We start from the raw sequence: 21,986 nt of genomic DNA on the forward strand, positions 1-21,986 counted from the left end.
CAGGAGAGGAGGACCCGTTGCTCTAACGCTAGAAACAGCCAGCCAGTACTGCCACCAGCACTGCAGTTTCCTAACACTGTGGCTGCTACTGTTTGCAGCTCTGTAACAACACTGAATAGAGTCACCTCAATCATCTGCAATTCGGCTTCATATCCCACATAGTTCTTACGAAGCTGAATTTGTTAGTTTTCCTATTTGTAGACTAGATAAAATCATTAATCAGAAGTAAACATAGCATATAATTGAAGAAGAAATAAACACAAGCCCCCAAAGTATGTCAGGAAAATGCTTTCTTAATATCAAACTGCTGCACTAAAGTGTACTAAGCAAACTCGTCATCCAAAAAGTAATGAATCAGATAGTGCCCCATGCTTACTCCAGCTCTACCATGGAGACAAAAATTATAAGGCACTAGTACATAAGCAGTTAATAACTAATTCCAGAGCTTCTAATTATAAAAATGTAGATTTAAAGTTAAATAATGTCTAATATTCCTCACTGAGGTATGTAAGAAACATCTACACTATAGGATCACTGTCTTGAAGCGTACGCTCCTTTTGGATATTCTTATTTGCATATTAACATGACTTTTTATCTTGTCAATTAAATAAGAATCAAATCATCAGAATATGTACTAGAAGTTCAAGCGTCAAAAAGAATAAAGAGCTGTGACAGGATTCTTGCAGAGGACAGCGTCAAGGTTCTGTAGCACAAGGAGGACAGACTCACTCTGGCCTGGATTCCCCTCAACAGCCCACTTTAAAGGGTTACAAGCAAAAGGAAGCACCCGTTCAGAGAGGCAGCGCTCACACTTCAATCCCCCTCTAGTCAGTATTCAGATTTGTCTATGGCTCCATCATGGACAAAACAAAGTTTTTTCCAGGATTTTCCACACGTGACTTTTCCCTAAGGAACTCGCATATTTTAAATAACAGAATCCCAGCAAAACAACATTTCCCACTTTCATCTTACCAACAGATCCACTACGTGTTTAGCAGCCTCTGAATTTTAAATATCACCTACTACTGCCCAGAAGAAAGGACTATCAAATAAAGGGAATTGGTTTTCTGAAGGAAAACAATACACATTATGTATTCCATGCATCTCACCTTTGAATTATTAGGAAAGGTTATCTTGTGCATAATTTCTATTCAGACCCAAACACTATTTTAAAAAATTACAACCAATATGGGGGAATAACTAAGAAATATAAAATGACATATTTTTATATTATATAATTTTTAAGTGCCAAAATGATTTAAAGATACATCATTGTTAATATAATCCCTGATTTTTTTTATATTTCCTATTTCAACTTCTTAGAACCATTTAAAAAATTCAATCATCCTAAATTACATGGTAAATAAATAAAAAATAGGATACTTGGGAGTCCACTCCAGAAAAAATTGTCATCTCTGCCTAACTTTGTAAAATTAACCATCAGCAAAGTATAAATACCCAAGAGAATACAAAAAGTCTTTTGTAATATAAGACTGTACTTTATAATTTACACATAGTTCTCAAAAATTTATGAATATTTTGGATTTTGTAATCGTTAAAAATAAATTTTAAATGAGAACAAAACATGGATTTAAAATATTGTGAGTAGTCATAATTTTATCAAGATGTGTTTAAGTGAAAATGTGTTTCCATGGAGATCTAACTGTAAAATTCACATGGGATTCGTGTCCAATGATGGCATCTTTAATGGCATGGCAAATAATCAAAGTCTAAAAAGAAAGAATCCAATGTCTATTCTTCCAATTTGTATCATATATTTCTCCAGTGAATATCATAATCTTAGTTTCCCATGGCTGCTAAAACTTCAACGGCAGGTTTATAGACTCTAAACCTTCTTGACTAATGCTTAATGTTTTTCAATCAACACTTTTATGTATGTACTCAGAGAGTTAACACTTCAAAGTTTAACTTAGCAATTCCATTTAGACGGTGAAGATATTTAAAAATTATAAAACAATGTAGGCCTTTAGTTTGCTTTCCTAAACATTTTTTAAGGTTATGGAATGAATACATGATCACTGAAAAGGAACAAATCCCTTTGTAATAAAGAAATTCTGTAAATCAATGGATTACAAGTACTATTATCTACCAAGAAGGAAAACCTAACTGGGTTAAATAATATAAAAGACTATAATAATAAATTTACAGAATTTAAACAACCCTACAACATACCAGAATTCAACTTTGAAAACTTTTAATTATAACACTTAAAAGCTCCTAAAAGCCATTCAGCATTTTTACCTAATAATTAAGCTTCAAAATGTAATTTAATGTCACAGGCACTTTGCCGCTATAATGTACACAATGTTTGCTACACTATATTTAAAATACTGTTTACAATGCTTTAAAGCTGCTACTTACTTTGTAACCTAAATGAAAATTCTTTTTTCCTAAAAATTAAGTATCAAATACAAACATAAACTTTACCAACACTCAAAATATATTCAAGTCCCTGGAAACAGCAGTTTCTTTATTATTTTCGGACTGGATTATATGTACAGATGTAACAGTGTCTCTAAGTTACTGCCATGCTTTTCTATTTCATCGGACTAGCACTTTCCTACTGAGTTTCACAGTAACTGTTAGCAGCACAAGGTTCCGGAGGCCTGACAACTGTAGGGAGAGAATGCCATCTGCTGCTCCACCTGTGTACTCAACAGCGGGAAACGCTGGGCTGTAAAGAACCAGTGACCCAAACCTTTCAAAAACACACGCAGAAAAACAGGATTCCTGTTTTTATTACAGGCAATCTGCAAAGACATCAATGAGCACTGCTTTGTAAAGGTAATTTTAAGTTATCCCATGGATGCATAAAGCTACAGTAACCTGGTAAGTCACTAGCTCAGGTTTACAAAAATGGTTTTTACTCAAATGCTGAGAAACAATGGTCCGAACAGGTAGGATGCTTGCCTACCTAGTCTTTTCTATTTCTATAATCTTCTATTTCTGAATGTGTTCTACACACAGAATGATCGTGTAATTTATCCTTCAAGTAGGGACACCTTATATGAACAGAAAATGAGGCTATTAATAATGTTAACAAGTATCAGGATATAAATTACTGGCAAACTGTGAGTGTGTGGCACCACCCACTTTATAAATCAGTAATTTGTCTACCCTCCCTCTGGAACCAGAGCCTTCCAGTGCCTTGAGAGTCTTCCTGGAAAGCAAAGTGAGATCCCTCATTGGTGGTACAGTCGTACAGCACCACTCACTGAAAGCCTCTCTCTTCCACTGGTCTTGGCATCCTTGTCAAAATGTTAGTGTTAGGAGCTGTATCTCAACATCCACCGTTACCTAAATGCCTGCTCCTGGAACTGTGATACACTGTCTTTTATCCAAGAGTGTTATGGTTATTCTAGATCCTTTTCATCTCCTGAACGCTAGGATATGGTTGTCACTTCCTGCAAGCAAGGAAGCTGAGATTTTGGCAGACATCGTGTTCCAGTGTGGATCAACTTGCAGTGTTCCTTCTTGTTGACATTGTTTCCTAATGCAAGATCAATGGATCCTCTCTGCCACTGAAAGGGGCCTTTTCACTTCTTTCAAAAAAGATTTTTTATTTATTATTTTTGTTCTTTTTTTTTTTTTTTTTGAGATAGGGTTTTTCTATGTATATTCCTGTCTGTCCAGAAATCACTCTGTTAGACCAAGGTGGCCTTGAACTCTGCCAGCCTCTGCCCCCAAAGTGCTGGGATTGGAGACATGTGCCACCACCACCACCCAGCAAAGATGTTTTTTAGTTTTCAGATTATGAACTTTATAATTCTATTGTTACATATAATTATAAGTATTAAATCAGTCTTGATATTATTTTAAAATCAGAAATTTCTCTTTTCTGTTTTGTTTTGGTTGGTTCAAGCAAATTGAATAGTTTGGGTTTATTAATTTGTTTGTTTGTTTGTTTGAAGCACTGTTTTTGCTGGATGACTCAGGCCAGCACAAAATTTGCTATGAAGCCCAAGCTAGCCTCAAATTTGTGATCCTCCCTACATCAAACTCCTAACTGCTGGAATTATTGGCATAAACCACATCATGCTGGGCTCAAATATTTCTTGAATACTCTCTTGTATAGTTACTGATATTATTATATTCTGCACACTGACTGGCATACTTATTCCCAGTAGGTCCTTAAGGTTTTTTTCCATGTGTAAAGACATGTAATTTGCTAACAGGGACAGTTCCATTCCTTCTTTGTGGCTTACATACCTTTCATTTCACTTGGTCAGTTTCCCTGCTAGAATCTACATCACAAAGTTTAGCCAAGTCTAAATAGTATCACTGTACTCTTCCACTTGGTTCTTTATGGTGTTCAATTCTTTTGCCTGACTTTAAAATTGTAATATTTGTCCATATTCATACAGGAATATGAGCTTTTAAAGATTATTCTTTTCCAACGTTGCTTTGGTTGTCTGTTTGTTGGATTAACTAGGAGACTCTGCTCATCTGCACTCTGTGTAGGGGCTTTGATTAGGAACAGCCTCCTCATGAGCTGTTGTTTCATGTTACTCAAGGCTCTGAGTCGTAACCAGTTACCTTCAGGCACTTGTCTTGAAGGAACATTGGCAGTCAGCTGTCCACAGTATTCACTATAACTCGTTTCTATAAAGTTGGCAAGATGGCGACTATTTCATTCTTTATCTCAGCGTTCTGAGTCTCTTCCTTTCCTTTGCCAACCACTTTAAAGTCTGTTATTCATAAAAACAACTGTTACTCTTATTACTACTACTATTGGGGGCTTTGACTATTTTACCCTTGTTTTAAAATCTCTATTCAATTAATTTCTATCTGTCTTCATTACTTCCTCTCGTTTTCTGATTTAATTTCTTCTGGTGTTTCCTAGTGCAATAGGGAGGCTGAGTGGAAATCTCTTCTTTTCTTTGCAAGATTTTGGAACTCAGCCCATGTATCTTCAGGCTCCTCACAACCAGGATTACATTCACAACCATGTTCTGTTCTGTTCACTTATTCCACTGACTGACTGACTGACTGACGGACTGACACAGGGTTGCAATATGTAGCCTATGCAGATCTGGAACTTGCTCCGTATCAGGCTCGTCTGAATCAGCAGTGTCTGCTTGGTTCCACTTGGCTCTGCCTGGCGATCCCTGAGGTTACAGGTGTGCACCTCCACTCATAGCCTCAGCTCTTTAATGCAGGCCTTTATAGCTTTAACTTGCTCTTCACTGCTACTTTAATAGTATTCTCTATACATTTTGTTATGTTGTGTTTTCATTTTTATTTATCTGAACGTATTTTTAGATTTCTCTATGATGGCTGAAACCTAGCAGCGCCTTGAATTTGAACCTTAGCACCAAAAATAAATACAAAGTCCTTTGTGTTTGGTGAATATACTTTAGTATTTCAGTCCCTTCAAATGTACTAAGGGTTTTGTTGTTGTTTAATGGTATAGTAAAAAGTGTTAGTACTTAAGAAAAATATGTATTTAGGAGTGGAATATTCTACAGATGTCTTCTGGGATAGCTAGTTTGTAGTGAGTTTTCTGTTCTATTACTGAGTGTGTTGTTGTGTCTTCATGTTGAACTCTAAAGCAGTCATAAATATATGGAGGTTTATTGTTTATGTCCTATTTGAATTCATAAATGTATGTTTTATAATTATTTTACTTTCCTGCACTCCCTTTTAAATCAAAACTTGAGGGTCTGGGAAGACATTGGCTCCGTGAAGTGCCGTACAAACATGAGGAACTGACTTTAATCCCCAGATCCCACATACACAGGCAGGGTGTGCACTGACGTGTGATCCCAGCCCTGCAGAGGTGGAGCCGGGATAATACCTGAGCCTCCTTGGCTAGCCCATCTAAACCAATCAGTGAGTTCCAGGGTAAGTAACAGACACTGTCTCCAAAAACAAGGTAGGACAGCAGATGAGGACATGCGTGCACGCGCGCGCGCGCGCGCGCGCACACACACACACACACACACACACACACACACACACACACACACACAGATATACACACACACAAATACCAAAAATTTACTAAAGAGATCATTCGACTTTCCTTCATATACCTGGTCGTAATTCATAGTACACACATAATAGCAGTCACTTCATATTGAGTATAAATATGCAAGAAAAAAAGAAACAGCAAATTCCCAGTCCAAACATGTCATAGAGTAGAATCAAGTGTCTAAAGAAAATGTTGGAAAATGGACAAAATTTGACTATTGGAAAAATTCATCCTGTAAATGAGGATAACCACTAAAGAATTTTAAGCACGTGTGTGTGTGTGTGTGTGTGTGTGTGTGTGTGTGTGTGTGTGTGTTTCCCATAGACTGCTAAAATGTCAAGCCTACAACAAGAATGATAAACATACCTAACTTGCTGATATGAAAATAAATTATTCTAATATTTATGAAGACAAGTGTGAAATCTAACACAGCTAGAGACACACATTCTATGATCTGGTATTTGCTTCTGTTATTTTTTAAACTATTAAACATACAAGAAGAGATAACAACAAGAATATTTACTACAGAGTTGAAAAACTAGAAATAGTGCATGTTATCAACAAGAAAAAATGAGAACATAATGTCACAGTAATGCATTAATTTCCTACCATTCAAATGTAATAAATAAATCTGTGTGTCTCATCATCAGTAAAATTCAAAACCAGAACTTCCCAAAGCAGGCAAGTTACTGCAGACCCCATTGCAAGCTAATTCCATATAAAGTTAGCCACGTTGTACTTTGTGCACAAATACACAGAAACACGAACAAAGAGCAGACGCACGGGTGACAATAACTCAAAATTTATGGCAACTGCTACTTTTGAGCAAAATGTGATTAAAAAATAACAATGAAACTAGCAACAGGGTTCTAGTTTAAAATATGTAGATATAAAGCCAAGAAAACAAAGCACTAAGACCTGATCAAGTGGATAACAGGCATGGGAAGTCCACTACATTTCCTTCTCACTGTCCATGAAGCTTACTGAGAGCAGAATGGATAATGAAACATGTGGGCAAGGAAGGAAGGTAGGAAGGAGGGAGGGAGGGAAGGAGAGAGGGAGGGAAGGAGGGAGGGAGGGGGAACCAGAAACAAGGAGTGCAATTCAAATCCTTTTAAAATCAATGAGGCACACTGCAAATGCATGGAGGAGGAGGAAGCAGGAGACAAGGGTGGACCTCGGGCACTTAGAAAATTAAACCAGCAAAATCAGGACACAGAGCAGACATAAGAAGTGCAATGGAAACATTCTGGGCTCAGTGTAATTGCTTCCTGAATATTAGACGGCAAAAAAGGTTTTTAAACAGAGATGCTGTATGGAAGACTCTGCCCCATGTTCCTGAGGAAAGGCACAACACAGACAGCAAAGGCAATGGCAGGCCAGGCTTTCAACAAGGCATCTAATCAAAGTCGGACTCAAAATGCTGAGACATTTATTCAAGCATTCAAAGCCTCGGATTCCATGTTGATAAAATGGAAACTGTTAACAAAATAACTATTTTCATGAGAATCAATCAGATAATACTTGTCAGGATCTCAGCAAAGAATCTAACAGACTAACTGCTCACTAAGTGACCGATGTGACTTACAGCTCAGCTCATTCTCCACTTACACGGCACAATTCTAGCACACGCCTTTTATTAATCTTCTGAGTCTACCTTGGCATCTGATCTGAACTATTATAGATTATATTGTACATATTTATAATATTATATATTATATTTTATAATACTTTATAAATATTTTATAATTTATAATATATATTATAGATTATATTTTACATATTTATAATATTATATATTATACATTCTATGTAAGTTTTTTTTTAAAATACAGACTGGAGAGATTGCTCAGTAGCCAAATAAAATGTCATATATATTCAAGCAAGAAAGTATGAAATTATATCACTTCTTTTAAAGGTAAAGAAAATTTTACCTGAAATCTTAAATCTTATTCTAAAAAAAAAAAAAACTCAGCCTCTTTTCTTTTTCTATACCTCCTTCCCTCCCTCTACTTCTCTCTCTCCCTCCCTCTACTTCTCTCTCTCCTCTCCTCCTCTTCTACACTTGCCCCCCCCCCCCCCCGCTTTCAGCACTGTGGTTGAACCTAGGGCACTATGAATGCTAAGCAAGTGCTTTACCCAATACTGTGCTCCTAACCCATAAAACATAGTCTTAAGATTAAATAATGGTTTGCAACTAGTGAAAAGAATTCCTTACTATCTGCATATAACCTACACACCTCTTCCCCTGACATTTTAAATCATCTCTAGATTATATACAACATGTACAACAGGTGTTATTGTAATTTCTACATGTTTTTAAAGAATGTTGACAAGGGAAAAGTTAAAATGTTTAATACAAATGCAATGTAGCTTTCAGTGCACAGCTGATTGAACCCATGGATGCATAACTACAGAAGCATGTGTATGTACTCTAAGTGTTCCCTTAGGACTCTAACAGAAACACCCTCGATAGTCTTTTCTTATGTCTCTAAGCCAATTTATCTAAACCTTGCCGACACTATCCTTTCAATTATTGCATTCCAACTACTCCAGCATTACAGTGATGTAGCTGCTGCTGTTTAGTATATATCTAAATTCAGCTAGTCTACATAACTTACAATGTAAGAATGCTAAAGAAAGACTGAAATATACTGAAAATTACTGAAATATCCACCCCTCCCGAACTATTAAAACAGTAAATCTTATTTCCAATTGTGAAATGTAGAAGACATTATCAAGTTGCATTTTAAAATCAAAAGTATTTAAATTACTATCCAAATAAAAGTATTATTCCTTTAGAGAAAATGATAAATATACATTTGAAACAAGTAAATTAATTTTGCATTGTGTTTCAATACCAATTCAACAGATGAATTCAGTTATCAATGACATGTCTATGGTAAAGCGTCATAAGATTTATCACTCAACTCCACTTGTTATATGTCTGCACCCATGTTCATTCCCAGGATCACACTAAGGCTTTCCCAGAATAAAAACCTACCTTTGAGGTTCTCTGAAGCTGATCGCCAACATATGTTTTACGAAACTGATCCAAGAACCAGAGAACTGCAAGTTCTATTTTCTCGTTGGTGCGGCGAGGCAATCTGGTATCCATTAAAGATATGAGCTGAAAAACACTTTCCACGAAGAACAGAAGAAAGCGTTAGTATAAATTCTCAGAGGAACAATGTAGAGATATCTATTACAACATAATCACTCTAAAAGTAAGAAAACACAAAAACTCGTGCAGAAAATTTTAAACCAGCTGAAATTCTACCTTTGTAAGCCTCAATTGGCCTAGTTTCTCCTAGTCTTTACATATAAATATAAACCTCCTATAGGTAAGAATATACACATTACTCTACCAAAGGTTATATATAAATGTATGACACATACATATAAATCTATAATATACAGATATAAAACTAAACGTCCTGTTATTTTTGATAAATGGATATTAAGTGTTCTTTACTTCGTATTTATAAATATTTCAAAATCATGATTCAATTATTTGAAATTCAGAACCATATCTATTAAGTTGAGTATATTCAGTAATCTATTAATGAATCATTAAATTTTTTACCTAAAACATACAAAAATATTAAAATTATTTTTTAAGAAAATCAAGCTGTGTGTAGACAGAAAATTTGGCTGGAGGCTGAACCTAGGTCCTTAAAGTATTCTACAATTTATATTCCTCTTTTTGCATTTTATTTTGAAACAGGGTCTCACTAAGTTGCCCAAGCTGGTCTGAATTAATTCTGTAGCCCAGGAAGGCCTCAAACTTGTGATCTTCCTGAGGAGCTGGGATTATAGAAAAGCATTAGTAGGCTACTTCAACCACATTCAATATCAAACTATTATTAACTATTATTATTTGTCACAAGTGAAAATTTTTCAATTCAATATTATTTAAAACTGTTACTAGCAAATTATAAGCTAAGGGCAAATTCCTTAACTTTTATTTCTATATAATTCTCAGCCTTGCATTTTCATTGAAGACATCCTTGAACATTTTTATGAGACTTTCCTAGTAGGTGATCGCTAAGTACTTTGCATTAACAAAATCAATAATACATTGTATAAGTAGCTGGGCTGCCTTGTCTGGCCTCAGTGGGAGAGGAAGCACCTAGCCTTGCTGAGACTTGAAGTGCCAGGGTTGGGGGATACCCAGGGGAGCACCACAACTTCAAAGGAGAAGGGTAGGGTAAGAAGGGAAGGATTACTGGGAGGGGTGACTGGAATGGGGGCAGTGAGCAGGATGTAAAGTTACTAAGTAAAAGAAATTAAATTGAAAAAAAAAAAGAAAGATAAAGAGGACATAGGGGTTGGAAGCATCCGGTGTGAGAAGCACAGAGGGAGAGAGAACTATGAGAGAAAACTGGAATCAGTGGGGAGCTGGGGGCAACTCTGGAACAAGCGAGATCCCTAAGACAATAGAAACTTCCAGGAACCTATAAGGGTGACCCTGGCCAAGACTCCTGGCAATGGGGGATATGAAGTCTGAAGCTGCCATCCAGTAACTAGGCAAGACTTCCAATGGAGGGACTAGTACACCAACCCACACACAAAGCCTTCAGCCAAAAATCTGTCCTGCTTACAAGATGTGCCAGAAATTGGGGGAATGGACAACCAATGACTGGCCCAACTTAAGACCCAAGCAATAAGAGAGCCCACTGACACTATTAATGATACCCTGCTTTACTTGCAGACGGGAGCCTAGAATAACTTCACTCAGCAACTGATGGAAAGAGATGCAGAGACCCACAACCAAACATTAGGTGGAACTCAGAGAATCCTGTGGAAGAGGGGAAGGAGGGATTGAAGGAGCCAGAGAGGTCTTGGTCATCATGTGGGATCCCTAACAAATGGAGCAGGGCCTGTCTCTGACTCTGCTGCCTGCCTTTGGACCCCTTTGCCTTAATTGGACTGTCTTGTCTAGGTTCAATAGGAGACGCACCTAGTCCTACTGCAACTTTGATATGCCAAGGTGGGTTGATATCTATGGGAGGCCTCCTCTTATCTGAGGAGAAAGGGAGAGGAGATAGAAGAGAGAAGGTAAGAGGGGGAACAGGGGGAGAGGAGGGAGGGGGAAGCTGTAATCAGTATGTAAAGTAAATAAAAAATTAATTAATTAAAAATGAAGAGCAATAAAGACTTTAGCTTGGAAAAGAAGTACGTTCCAAGAAAGCATTACCAGTATTAATACCCTGTCAATAATTTCAAATGGGGAAAGGGACAGCCTCCAATGACAGTATAAAACCATAATAAATCATCACATGTTAACTAATATAAATCTTTTTAGAAAACTAGGAGAAAAGACTATATAATCACTCTGTAAACAATCTCCTAACATCACTGAGGAGAAAAGAACAAAACTAAGAAAGACACAGGAAAGCAGGAGTGTTTCCACTATTAGAGGCTAACTGTAGGAGACTGCCTAAGAGGAGCTGGACAATAAGCACACTGGGAAGAGCAGTGTATTCCTTATGCCCTAAACTACCTCAATCTGGGGAAGCCTTGTCTGTGTGGTCAAGCATACGATGGTCACTGTAAAGGACTAAGGAAGACCCTCAGGAAAAACAGTGGTGAGCTCTCAGGGAAGCCACTCTGACAGCTACCATCTGGTTCTTGTGAATTTGAGTGTGCTCACCACTGCGTCAGAGGCTCAAGCAAAGATAAAGTAGTTCTGGATGACAGCTCAACAGGAGCACCAGATAATGCCAGTAACACGGGATCTAATGTAGCTCCAAGAAGATCGCAGGAGAGATGCACAACCGAGAGGTACAAAGCACAGACAACTGGAGTTTAGGACGAGTGGACAGTGCAGATCTGTAAGGAGGAAAAGCAGGACGGATAAGGAAACCTCTGATCCCTGAGATAAAGGCATATGGCTGGAACATGTAACTATGGGAGGTGCTACACGCATAAACACAAGTCCTAGTCACTCTAGAATCCACCACTATAACATCAGGTAAGAACCTTGGGATTTGGTGTCAGCAACTCAACAAATGTCCATATTGCTGAAATGGAAGGAATGAGGACAGTAGGTGGGACTCCTGCACTGGAATGACAGCTCTGCCAGCGTAGTTTGCTACAAACGTCATTAAAAATAAAACTGCAGTGACTAGTTTCCCAAAACCCTTAAAAAGACTTTTTAGAGCTAACCAGAATTCTACTGCTCTAGGAAGTATGCTGGAAGCAAAGGGAAGAGTCAAGCTTCACAGTGTGGTCTCTGGTATGTAGTTAGAAGAACGTGGGGGAGGGTACATCCCTATAGTCTTAAGTGGGATTAAGGAGCTGGGAAACTATAGCAAAGTAGGTTCAGTTCATTGTACTACTCTTGATCTTTTTTGTCTGTCCTATTTTTTTTCTTATCCTTATACTCCTCAATCCCACCACACATACCACAGAAACTTAAACATTCCCCAATGACCCAGACCTCTTCTTCCATTTACTTATAGGTACAAATTCAAGAACTGTCCATGAGGTCCTAAGGAAAACATTTTCTGTCACAGATGACTATTTTAGTTTATCTTTTAAGTGCCTTATGTTAACGTGCTTTCATTTTTTCTGTAGGTTAAGGACAGCTCAGACTGACCTTTTATGTCCATGGCCTTGCCTTTCACAATTTGGTTTGACAGTCATCTACAATCTTAGGGACAGGACTGCTATATACTACCCTTGCCTATCTTACAGTTACTCAGTGCATAATCTGGGTACTCTGTTGTATTTGTCCCTGGTTGGTTATACAGCATCAGCTTATAACAACACACTTCAAGCCTTAAGACAATACCACTGGATCACTATTCCAGGATGTAAACAACGTGCTGAGATCCTCAGGTCTGTGTTTTACAGTGACTCCTCGTCTGTAGAGAGGTGCAACAAGTCCACTCTGAAGTCACAGCACTAGGTCAGGGAAAGATGAAATCGTGGGTTTGCTAGAATATCTCCACGGTGGCTCTGAGAGCATGCTGAGACCATGGAGGTGGGAAAGACAAGACTGACCTTCAGACACAGGCCTGGGCAACAGAGCAGGCAGAGAGTAGACATATGAAGACTAAGGGTGCAAAGTCAGAAGACCGAAATTTAATTCTGGTCATCGAATTGCAGGTCCATGTAGAGCAAAGCATCAGAGTGAAACAGTTCAGGAGATCTTTGCAAGTCAGAAGACGAGAATCACCTAACTGACACTGCTGAGAGAGCTCAGTGGACCTGAAAGCATGTCAGCTGGCATTGGCTCGGGCACAAACGTATACAGTAGTTTTTATCAGCAAGTTAGAGACAATGCTCAACTTTTTTGGGTTGCCAAGCAGAAGAGAAAATACTTCAGTGAACAAAAGAGTTAACACTTACGTCCCCCACTGCATAGCACAATGCACAAACCAGAGAGTAGTCAGTGCTACAGACACTAAAGCAGGGTGAGGATTATTTGGAGCCAAAGGTCAGAGGGGCTTTTTTTTTTTTTTTTTTTTTTAAAGAACTGACATCTGAATCCCACTGTATGGAGACAACATTTCTGCTTCCAATTCAGGAACTTCTGTATTTGTGTAATTTTGCACTTGTACATAAGATGACATAAATTTAGAATCTCAATTTTCTAAAACACATACAATACAACGTTGTTCGCAAACACAATGCAAATCTCGGTGTACCCCTCATTTGAAAACACGCTGCTCTGCTTGCACCCCATCCACCCTACACTTGCTCATGTGGCCTCTGATGTCATCTGCGCATTCAGAAGCCCCAGAAGAAATCCATTGAACTCCTATAGTCACAACTACTCACCAGGGAAGTAAAAGTCACAACTCACTGCATCTTCAGGCAACTCAACCAGGCCAGGGCAACAAAGCTCTAACTTCTCCAGCTCCCCTGCAAGCACGCTAAGGAGGGGACAGAAGTTAAAGACCCCAGACACAGACTTCAACCAAAAAGAAGCAGGACTCAGAAGGACAAGGACAGACGGAAGAATGACAACAGACAAGCTGCTTGCCCTTGGTAAACCCTCTCACAGGCAACTGCTGGGAGGAGGAGTGGATACATGTAGACATTACTGTAAGGTTTTTCTCAGGAATGCACCACTGTGTGTGCTGTTCTACGGTCACTGAATTCATAATGATCACCTCTTAGAAGCCTCTGGTCACTGTCAATGCATTAGTTTCCCGTTATGTCTACTACACTCAATGACACAGTAGTCAACATACATCGTCAACTTGTTAGCACAGAACTCCTGGAACCAAGATCACTGGGCACTAAGTGTCCCATGTGTTTTCTCTGACCCTCATGGCAGCCTTCTTGTGTAGAACTTCAGCACTCTAGCTGGGCTGTTTTAAGCCATGAAAGAAAAAAACCATGACAAATGTGGCACCGAGGTGGCTGCAAAGGCACACGGATTTATGCAGGGAGCAGTTGGACCAGAAACCAGAGGCTGTCACTATACTCAGCTGAGAAACCGAGCCACCGCACTCAGGGTTTCTTGTTTTGTTTTGTTTTCTTGTTTTGTTTGTTTGTTCAGTCTGTAAATGAGAGCAAAGCATGTGAGAACTGAGTTGAAGTTAATGAACAAGTTTTTCATCGAGATGAGTCAGAAAAACAGATCCAAACAGTATGAGCTGATGAATATTGCCTTGTCTTTTCTCACCTATCTTCCATCATTCTTAATTCTCTGAAAAACTGCAACTTATTGAAATATCCTAATACAATATCAGCTCATAAGTTCCACTCCACCCTACTCTGTAGGAGATGTAGGGCAGTAAAAAGGTAAGTCTTCTTTTGAGTCAAATATTTTTGTTGTTTAAAGAAAAAAATGAATTTTCTTCAAATATGCAGGTAGATATGTTTTCTATCATATTACACATTTTTTTCCTAGAGATAATGCCAGTATATACTGTTGGCATAATCATGAAAACTTTAAATTGTCAAATTAACAAAACCAGAAACGCCTACTTTCTACTCCACAATATTGGTTAAAAGATGACACTGGGCTCATTGTTCATGTGCTTTAAAAGTATGGGAGGAGATGGGGAGAAATGCAGAGGCCAGGAATTTGAAAGTAAGTGCGTAGCAGTTGGGGAGGGGGAACTGCGGGTATCCACTAGAAAGTCCCAGATGCCAGGGACTCAAGAGGTTCCCGGATCTGACAGGGAGAACCTTAGCTGAAATACCCAACAGAGGGGAGATAGACCCTGTAGGAACCATATCCATTGGAACGGCACAGCCCCCCAGTAGAGGGATGGGGCCACCCACCTACCTCAAAAAATTAACCCAGAATTGCTCCTGTCTATAGGAAATGCAGGAACATAGAGTGGAACAGAGACTGAAGGAAAGGCCATCCAGAGATTGCCATACCACGGAATCCATCCCATCTGCTGACACCCAACCCAGACACTATTGCTGATGCCAAGAAGTGCTTACTGACAGGAGTCTGGTATAGCTGTCCCTGAGAGGCTCTGCCACAGCCAGACCAACACAGATGCAGATGTACACAGTCAAACATTGGACTGAGCGCAAGGACCCCAATAGGGAAGTTAGAGCAAGGGCTGTAGGAGCTTAAGGGGTTTGCAATCCCTTAGGGAGAACAACATCAACCAACAAGACCCCCACACCCAAAGATCCCAGGGACTAAACTACCAACCAAAGACTACATAAGGGGTGCCCATGGCTCCAGCTGGATATGTAGCAGAGGACAACCTTATTAGGCATCACTGGGAGGGGAACCCCTTGGTCCTGTGGAGGCTCAATGACCCAGGGAAGGGGAATGCTAGGCCGCTAAGGCAGGAGTGGGTGGGCAGGTAGGGAAGCACTCTCATAGAGACAGAAGGAAGGGAGGATGGGATAGGAGGCAGGAAACTGGGAAGAGAGATAACATTTGAAATGTAAATAAAATAACCAATAAAAAATTACATAAGCATTTAATAATTGCCCTAACCAGTTAATACTCACATTTTCAAATAACTTAATTTGGGATAAGAAATAATAAGTCTTGGTAAACTAAGAATATTTTTATATATTCATGTTAAAAGTTTTATCTTTTAAATTTTTTAATTAAAATATAATTACAGGTTCAAATTTTATTAAAAGGATGAAAGGACATGCAATGAAAAAACTTTATTCACAATTACAACATATTATCAAAACTTTAGAAATACATTTAAGGAGAGTGAGATGGCTGGTGGGCAAAGGGTGGTTGAAGAAAGAGGACTAGAGTGCAAATCCCCAGCAAACACATAAAAGCGAGGGATGGCCAATGTGCCTGTTAATCTCAGTGCTGCAGGGCAAAGACTGGCAGATCCTAGAGGCTTGTGGATCAGCTAGAGATTATTGAGTCTCAGCTTCAAGGAGAGAACATCTCAAACGCAAAGTGGAATATAGTAGAACACTCCCAACCTCCTTCTCTGGTCTGACATGTATGCACACTTGCACATACATCTCACCTAAGCCAACACACACACACACACACACACACACACACACACACACAGAGTAATGGTATTGTATCAACAGATTCTGGATCAATGGAAACAAAGAAGAATCTATTAAAGACATTAGAAATTCTGTGTGAGATATGCGGCATTATCAGCCATTACAAGATGGAGTTGGCCTTAGTTAACAATTTGAATGTAGAATACTGAAAACTTTAATATAAACTTAATTATTAGGAGTAAGTTTTAAAAGATAATCACAAAAGAAAGTGAGGCAGGGATCAAAGAGATGACTTATTAGACAAAGAACTTGTTGTGTAAAGAGCAAAACTGGGTTTGGAATCCCCAGAACCCACAAAACAAGGTGGGCAGGCACAGAGACCAGTTGTAATCTACACACTTAGGATGCAGAAACAGGAGATACCTGTGGCAACTGGCTAGCTAGACAGTTAAATTGGTGACAGATTTTGCTGCAGTAAATATTGGAGAGTGATCAAGTACCTAATGTCAACTTTGGGTCTCTCCTTAAGCACACGTTGCACACATACCCACACAATGTGCATCCACCCAGAGGAATAAGCATACACACAATACGTTTACTACAAATGTATTAACAAGTAGTTGATACATATAAATGCCAGTAATAAAAAATAAAAACATAGAAATTGGCAACAAAAATTCTGAATAGTATATAGAACCAAAGAAATATAAATTAACACAAGCCATTTGTTACATTCCCTTATCAACAATGATAATCCTATTACATAGTGCTCAACAGAAGAGAAATGGTGAAAGCCATAGGCTTTCAGTTAGAAGATAAATTGGTACATCTGAATATCATATATCAAGTATTGGAGACACCCAAGCTTTTTAGATTTTGGAATATTTGCTACTTATGTTGGAATTTAATTTCAGATTTTAAAGAACTATAGACTTGCCTGCATGATGTCCTCGTTCTTATTAGCTGAGTAGTATTCCATTGTGTAAATGAATCACATTTTCTATATTCATTCTTCCACTGTGGAACATCTGGGTTGTTTCCAGCTTCTGGCCACCACAAGTAAGGTCACTATGAACATACTGGAACATGTGACTGTGGCATGGTGGGGCATCTTTTGGATATATGCCCAAGAGTGGTATAGGTTGATCTTCAGTAAGATCTATTTCCAATTTTAGGAGGAGCCTCCAGACTGATTTCCAGAGTGGTATCAGCCTGTAATCCCACCAACAATGGAGGAGTGTTCCTCTTTCTCCACATTCTCGCCAGCATCTGCTATCACCTGAGTTTATCTTAGCCATTCTGACTGGTGTTAGGTAGAATCTCAGGGTTGTTTTGATTTGCATTTCCCTGATGACTAAGGATGTTGAATATTTCTTTAGGTGCTTCTTGGCCATTTGGTATTCCTCAGCTGAGAATTCTTTGTTTAGCTCTGTACCCCATTTTTAAATAGGGTTAGATGATTTTCTGGAGTCTAACTTCTTGAGTTCCTATATATATTGGATATTAGCCTGCTATCAGAAATAGGATTGGTAAAGATCTTTTCCCAATTTGTTGGTTGCTGTTTTGTCCTATTGACAGTGTCCTTTTCCTTACAGAAATATTGTAATTTTATGAGGCACCATTTGTCTATTGTTGATCTTAAAGCATAAGTCATTGGTGCTCTGTTCAGGAAATATTCCCGTGCCCATGTGTTTGAGGCTCTTCCCCACTTTCTCTTCTATTAGTTTCAGTGTATCTTGTTTTATCTTGAGCTTTGTACAGGGCGATAAGAATGGATCAATCTGTACTCATCTACATGCTGACCTCCAGTTGAACCAGCATCATTTGTTGAAAATGCTATCTTTCTTTCCACTGGATGGCTTCAGCTCCTTTCTCAAAGATCAAGTGACCATAGGTGTGTGGGTTCGTTTCAGAGTCTTCAATTCTATTCCATTGATCTACCTACCTGTCTCTGTACCAATACCATACATTTTTTTTTCACTATTGCTCTGTAATACAGCTTGAGGTTAGGGATAGTGAGTCTCCCGGAAGTTCTTATTGTTGAGAACAGTTTTCACTATCCTGGGGTTTTTGCTATTCCAAATGAGTAAGAATTGCTCTTTCTAACTCTATGAAGAATTGAGGTGGAATTTTGATGGACACTACACTGAATCTGTAGATTGCTTTTGGCAAAATGGCCATTTTTACTATATTAATCCTGTCAATCCATGAGCATGGGAGATCTTTCCATCCTCTGAGATTTTTCTTTCTTCAGAGCCTTGAAGTTCTTGTCATACAGATCTTTCACTGCTTGGTTAGAGTCACACCAAGGTATTTTATATTATTTGTGACTATTGTGAAGGGTGTCCACTATGTTCATAGCAGCCTTATTTATAATAGCCAGAAGCTGGAAAGAAGCCAGATTTCCTTCAACAGAGGAATGGATACAGAAAATGTGGTACATCTACACAATGGAGTACTACTCAGCTATCAAAAACAATGACTTCATGAAATTCTTAGAAAAATGGATGGAACTTGAAAATATAGTCCTGAGTGAGGTAACCCAATCACAAAAGAACACACATGGTATGCACTCACAGATAAAGTGGCTATTAGCCCCAAAGCTCCGGAATACCTAAGATATAAGTAACAGACCACATGAAGCTCAAGAAGAAGAAAGACCAAAGTGTGGATGCTTCAGTCCTTCTTAGAAGGGGGAACAAAATACAGGAGGAAATATGGAGATGAAGTGTGGAGCAGAGACTGAAGGAAAGGCCATCCAGTTACTGCCACACTTAAGGATCCAGCACATATACAGTCACCAAACCCAGATACTATTGAAGATGCCAAGAAGTGCATGCTGACAGGAGCCTGATTTAGCTGTCTCCTGAGAGGATCTGCCAGAGCATGACAAATAGAGGAGGATGCTCACGGTCAACCATTGGACTGAGAATGGGGTCCACAATGAGCAAGTTAAAGAAAGGACTTTAGTAGCTGAAGGGGTTTGCAACCCCACAGGAAGAATAACAATATCAATCAACCAGACCCTCCACAGCTCCCAGGGACTGAACCACCAACCAAAGATTACCCCTGGCTCTAGCTACATATGTAGCAGAGGATGTCCTTGTTGGCATCAATGGGAGGAGAGTCCCTTGGTCCTGTGAAGGCTCAATGCCCCAGTGTAGGGCAATGCCAGGGTAGGGAGGGGGGAGGGGGTGGGTGGGAGGATGGGATAGGTGTTACCAGAGGGGAAACCTGGAAAGGGTATAAAAAATAACTCTAGGGCTGGAAAGATGGATTGTTGGTTAAGAGCACTGACTGCTCTTCCAGAGGGCCTGAGTTCAATGAACTCCGATGGTGGTTCACAACCATCTGTAATGGGATCTGATGCTCACTTTTGGTGTGTCTGAAGACAGCAACAGTGTACTCATATTTATAAAACATAACTCTAATGAAATTCTTTCAATCTATAAAATACAATGTTTACTTGGAGGTAATTTATAATAAACACTGAAAAGCAACCTACAATTTGAAAATCAAACTTAAACTATGGTATATCTAGAAAAATTTAACTTTTAAATTAAATGCTCACAAAATTGTACTTAATTTAAATGAGTATATGTAGGTAATACATCACGGTTTACCAGACACCGTTTTTAAAAAGTATAAAAAAAATAATTCATTTGAATCTTTTATCAGCCCCCAAATAGGTACTATTTCTATTTTTCTAGTTACCAAACAATTTTGTAACAATGTCTCCTTTGTGTACACACACCTCTACACATTCAATACTGAAAGGGTCTTTAAAATTAACGGCAGTACTCTGGAAATTATTTAAATTTATTTTCATTAAGTTTATGTCTTCACTACAACAAAATCAAATAAAGACCATGCACGAGTGTGCAGGAAATACACTATTAATCAAGATCTGTGGAAAAGCAAGCTATTATTCACGGTATTCACAGACAAGAATTTCCCTCGGTTTAGGAATGTGTGGAGAGTTACTCAATATTATTAAGGTTGTGATCACTAGTACTAGGGGGTTATAACCAAGTAAATCTGAACCTACTGGTTGAAGAATCAAATTCTAATCACTTAATCTCTGTGTACGAATTTTCTTATGACTAAAAAGAGAACTGAGACCCAAAGGCCAAGTGTATTGTTTTACACTTGGCCATATAAAGTTCAAACAAGGCTAAAGTTCTTTCAGCTGTGTAGTGAGTAACTGTTACTCACCGGCATGATAATTCTCCGTCCATAGCATCATGCTCATCGGTGCTGGTGTACGTCAATCTCCCTCCTACAACTGTGCCAACTAAGTATATCAGCCATGCAAGACGACCTTACAACAAACAAACAAAGACGGTGAGAAGGATTGATAGACACAAGCTAAATACCTAAATCAGAAAAATCATCTACTTTTTAAACAAATGATCGACCACTATAAAAGTCAGTTTTCAACAGACAATAGAGCACTGGGTTTCACATTTATCAGGGCAGTGACACTAACAGGTATTCCAACAAGGAAAAAAGGTGTTTATAAAAATCCCAGTCCCACCAATCTGTTTCAATTTTAAATGAGTTCCTTACTTACCTCTTTAAGCCTTAAGGTTTTCATTTGCAAATGGGGAAAAATAAGACATGATTAAAATTAAACTTAATAGATTTGGGCGTGGTGATATACACCTTTAATCCCAGCAAGAAGGAGGCAAAGACAGGTGGATCTTTGAGTTGAGGACAGCCTAGTCTACTTAGTGAGTTCCAGCAGAGCTCCCTAATACAGACCAATCTCAAACAGCAAACTAACAAACAAAAATTTAAACTTGATTATAAGACCCGAAACACATTTTTATTATTATGAAAATGCATAATTATTCTGGTATTCAGCAAATGCACTGCAATTGTGGTCACAGTGGTAAAGAAAGATAATCCAGCACTCAGCGGGGGTGGGGGGGTAAGCAGGACGACAGACCGATCTCCATGAACTCCAGGCTAGCCTGGACTGAACAATGAGATTTGCCCATCACCCCCCACACACACATACACAAAATCACAAAAATGTATTATTGTGGGCTCGATGTGATAGTATACACCTGTAACGACAGGACTTGGAAGCCTGAGGCAGAAGGATGGCCAAGTTTGAGGTCAGACTGCACTCCACAGAGAATTCTAGGCCAGGATTGAGTGTGTATCAAGACTTTTAAAAACAACGACCATCTATTCCGAATGGTCAATTTCCTGATGGTGTCTGTCTAACCATTTTCATTTTGGAACTCCTTCTGCTTATAACATTATAGACAATAACTAATTTACTCTTTACACTTTTTCATATTATAAAATCCACAAGTTTTGTTATGCAATTCACTGATTATTGAATTACCTTCATGGATAAAAATATCAGAGGATTACACAGATTTAAATAATGAAACAAAGCTAGACAGTTAACTTAGTAAAGTGCTTCCTTCCTAAGCAGGGAAACCTGAGTGGTCTTCAGGACTCACATAAAGAAGGTGGATGTGGTTACACGTGCTTATAATCCCTGTATCAGAAAGCAGAGCCAGGCAGACTGATGGGCTCCCACGTAAGC

At 38.7% G+C, this 21,986-nt stretch overlaps 1 protein-coding gene across 3 annotated transcripts in view; it reads right to left on the minus strand.

Moving 5' to 3' along the window:
• Ranbp17 (RAN binding protein 17) overlaps positions 1-21,986 on the minus strand; it is a 309,416-nt gene that overhangs the window by 217,021 nt on the left and 70,409 nt on the right. For all 3 annotated transcript variants that reach the window (NM_001106994.2, NM_001440088.1, XM_087571583.1), the window contains 2 exon segments: positions 9,000-9,135; positions 20,636-20,741. In NM_001106994.2, coding sequence (NP_001100464.1) covers positions 9,000-9,135; positions 20,636-20,741 — 242 coding nt within the window.

Source organism: Rattus norvegicus, chromosome 10 (assembly GCF_021556685.1).
Source record: "Rattus norvegicus strain SHRSP/BbbUtx chromosome 10, alternate assembly SHRSP_T2T, whole genome shotgun sequence".
NCBI lineage: Eukaryota > Metazoa > Chordata > Mammalia > Rodentia > Muridae > Rattus > Rattus norvegicus.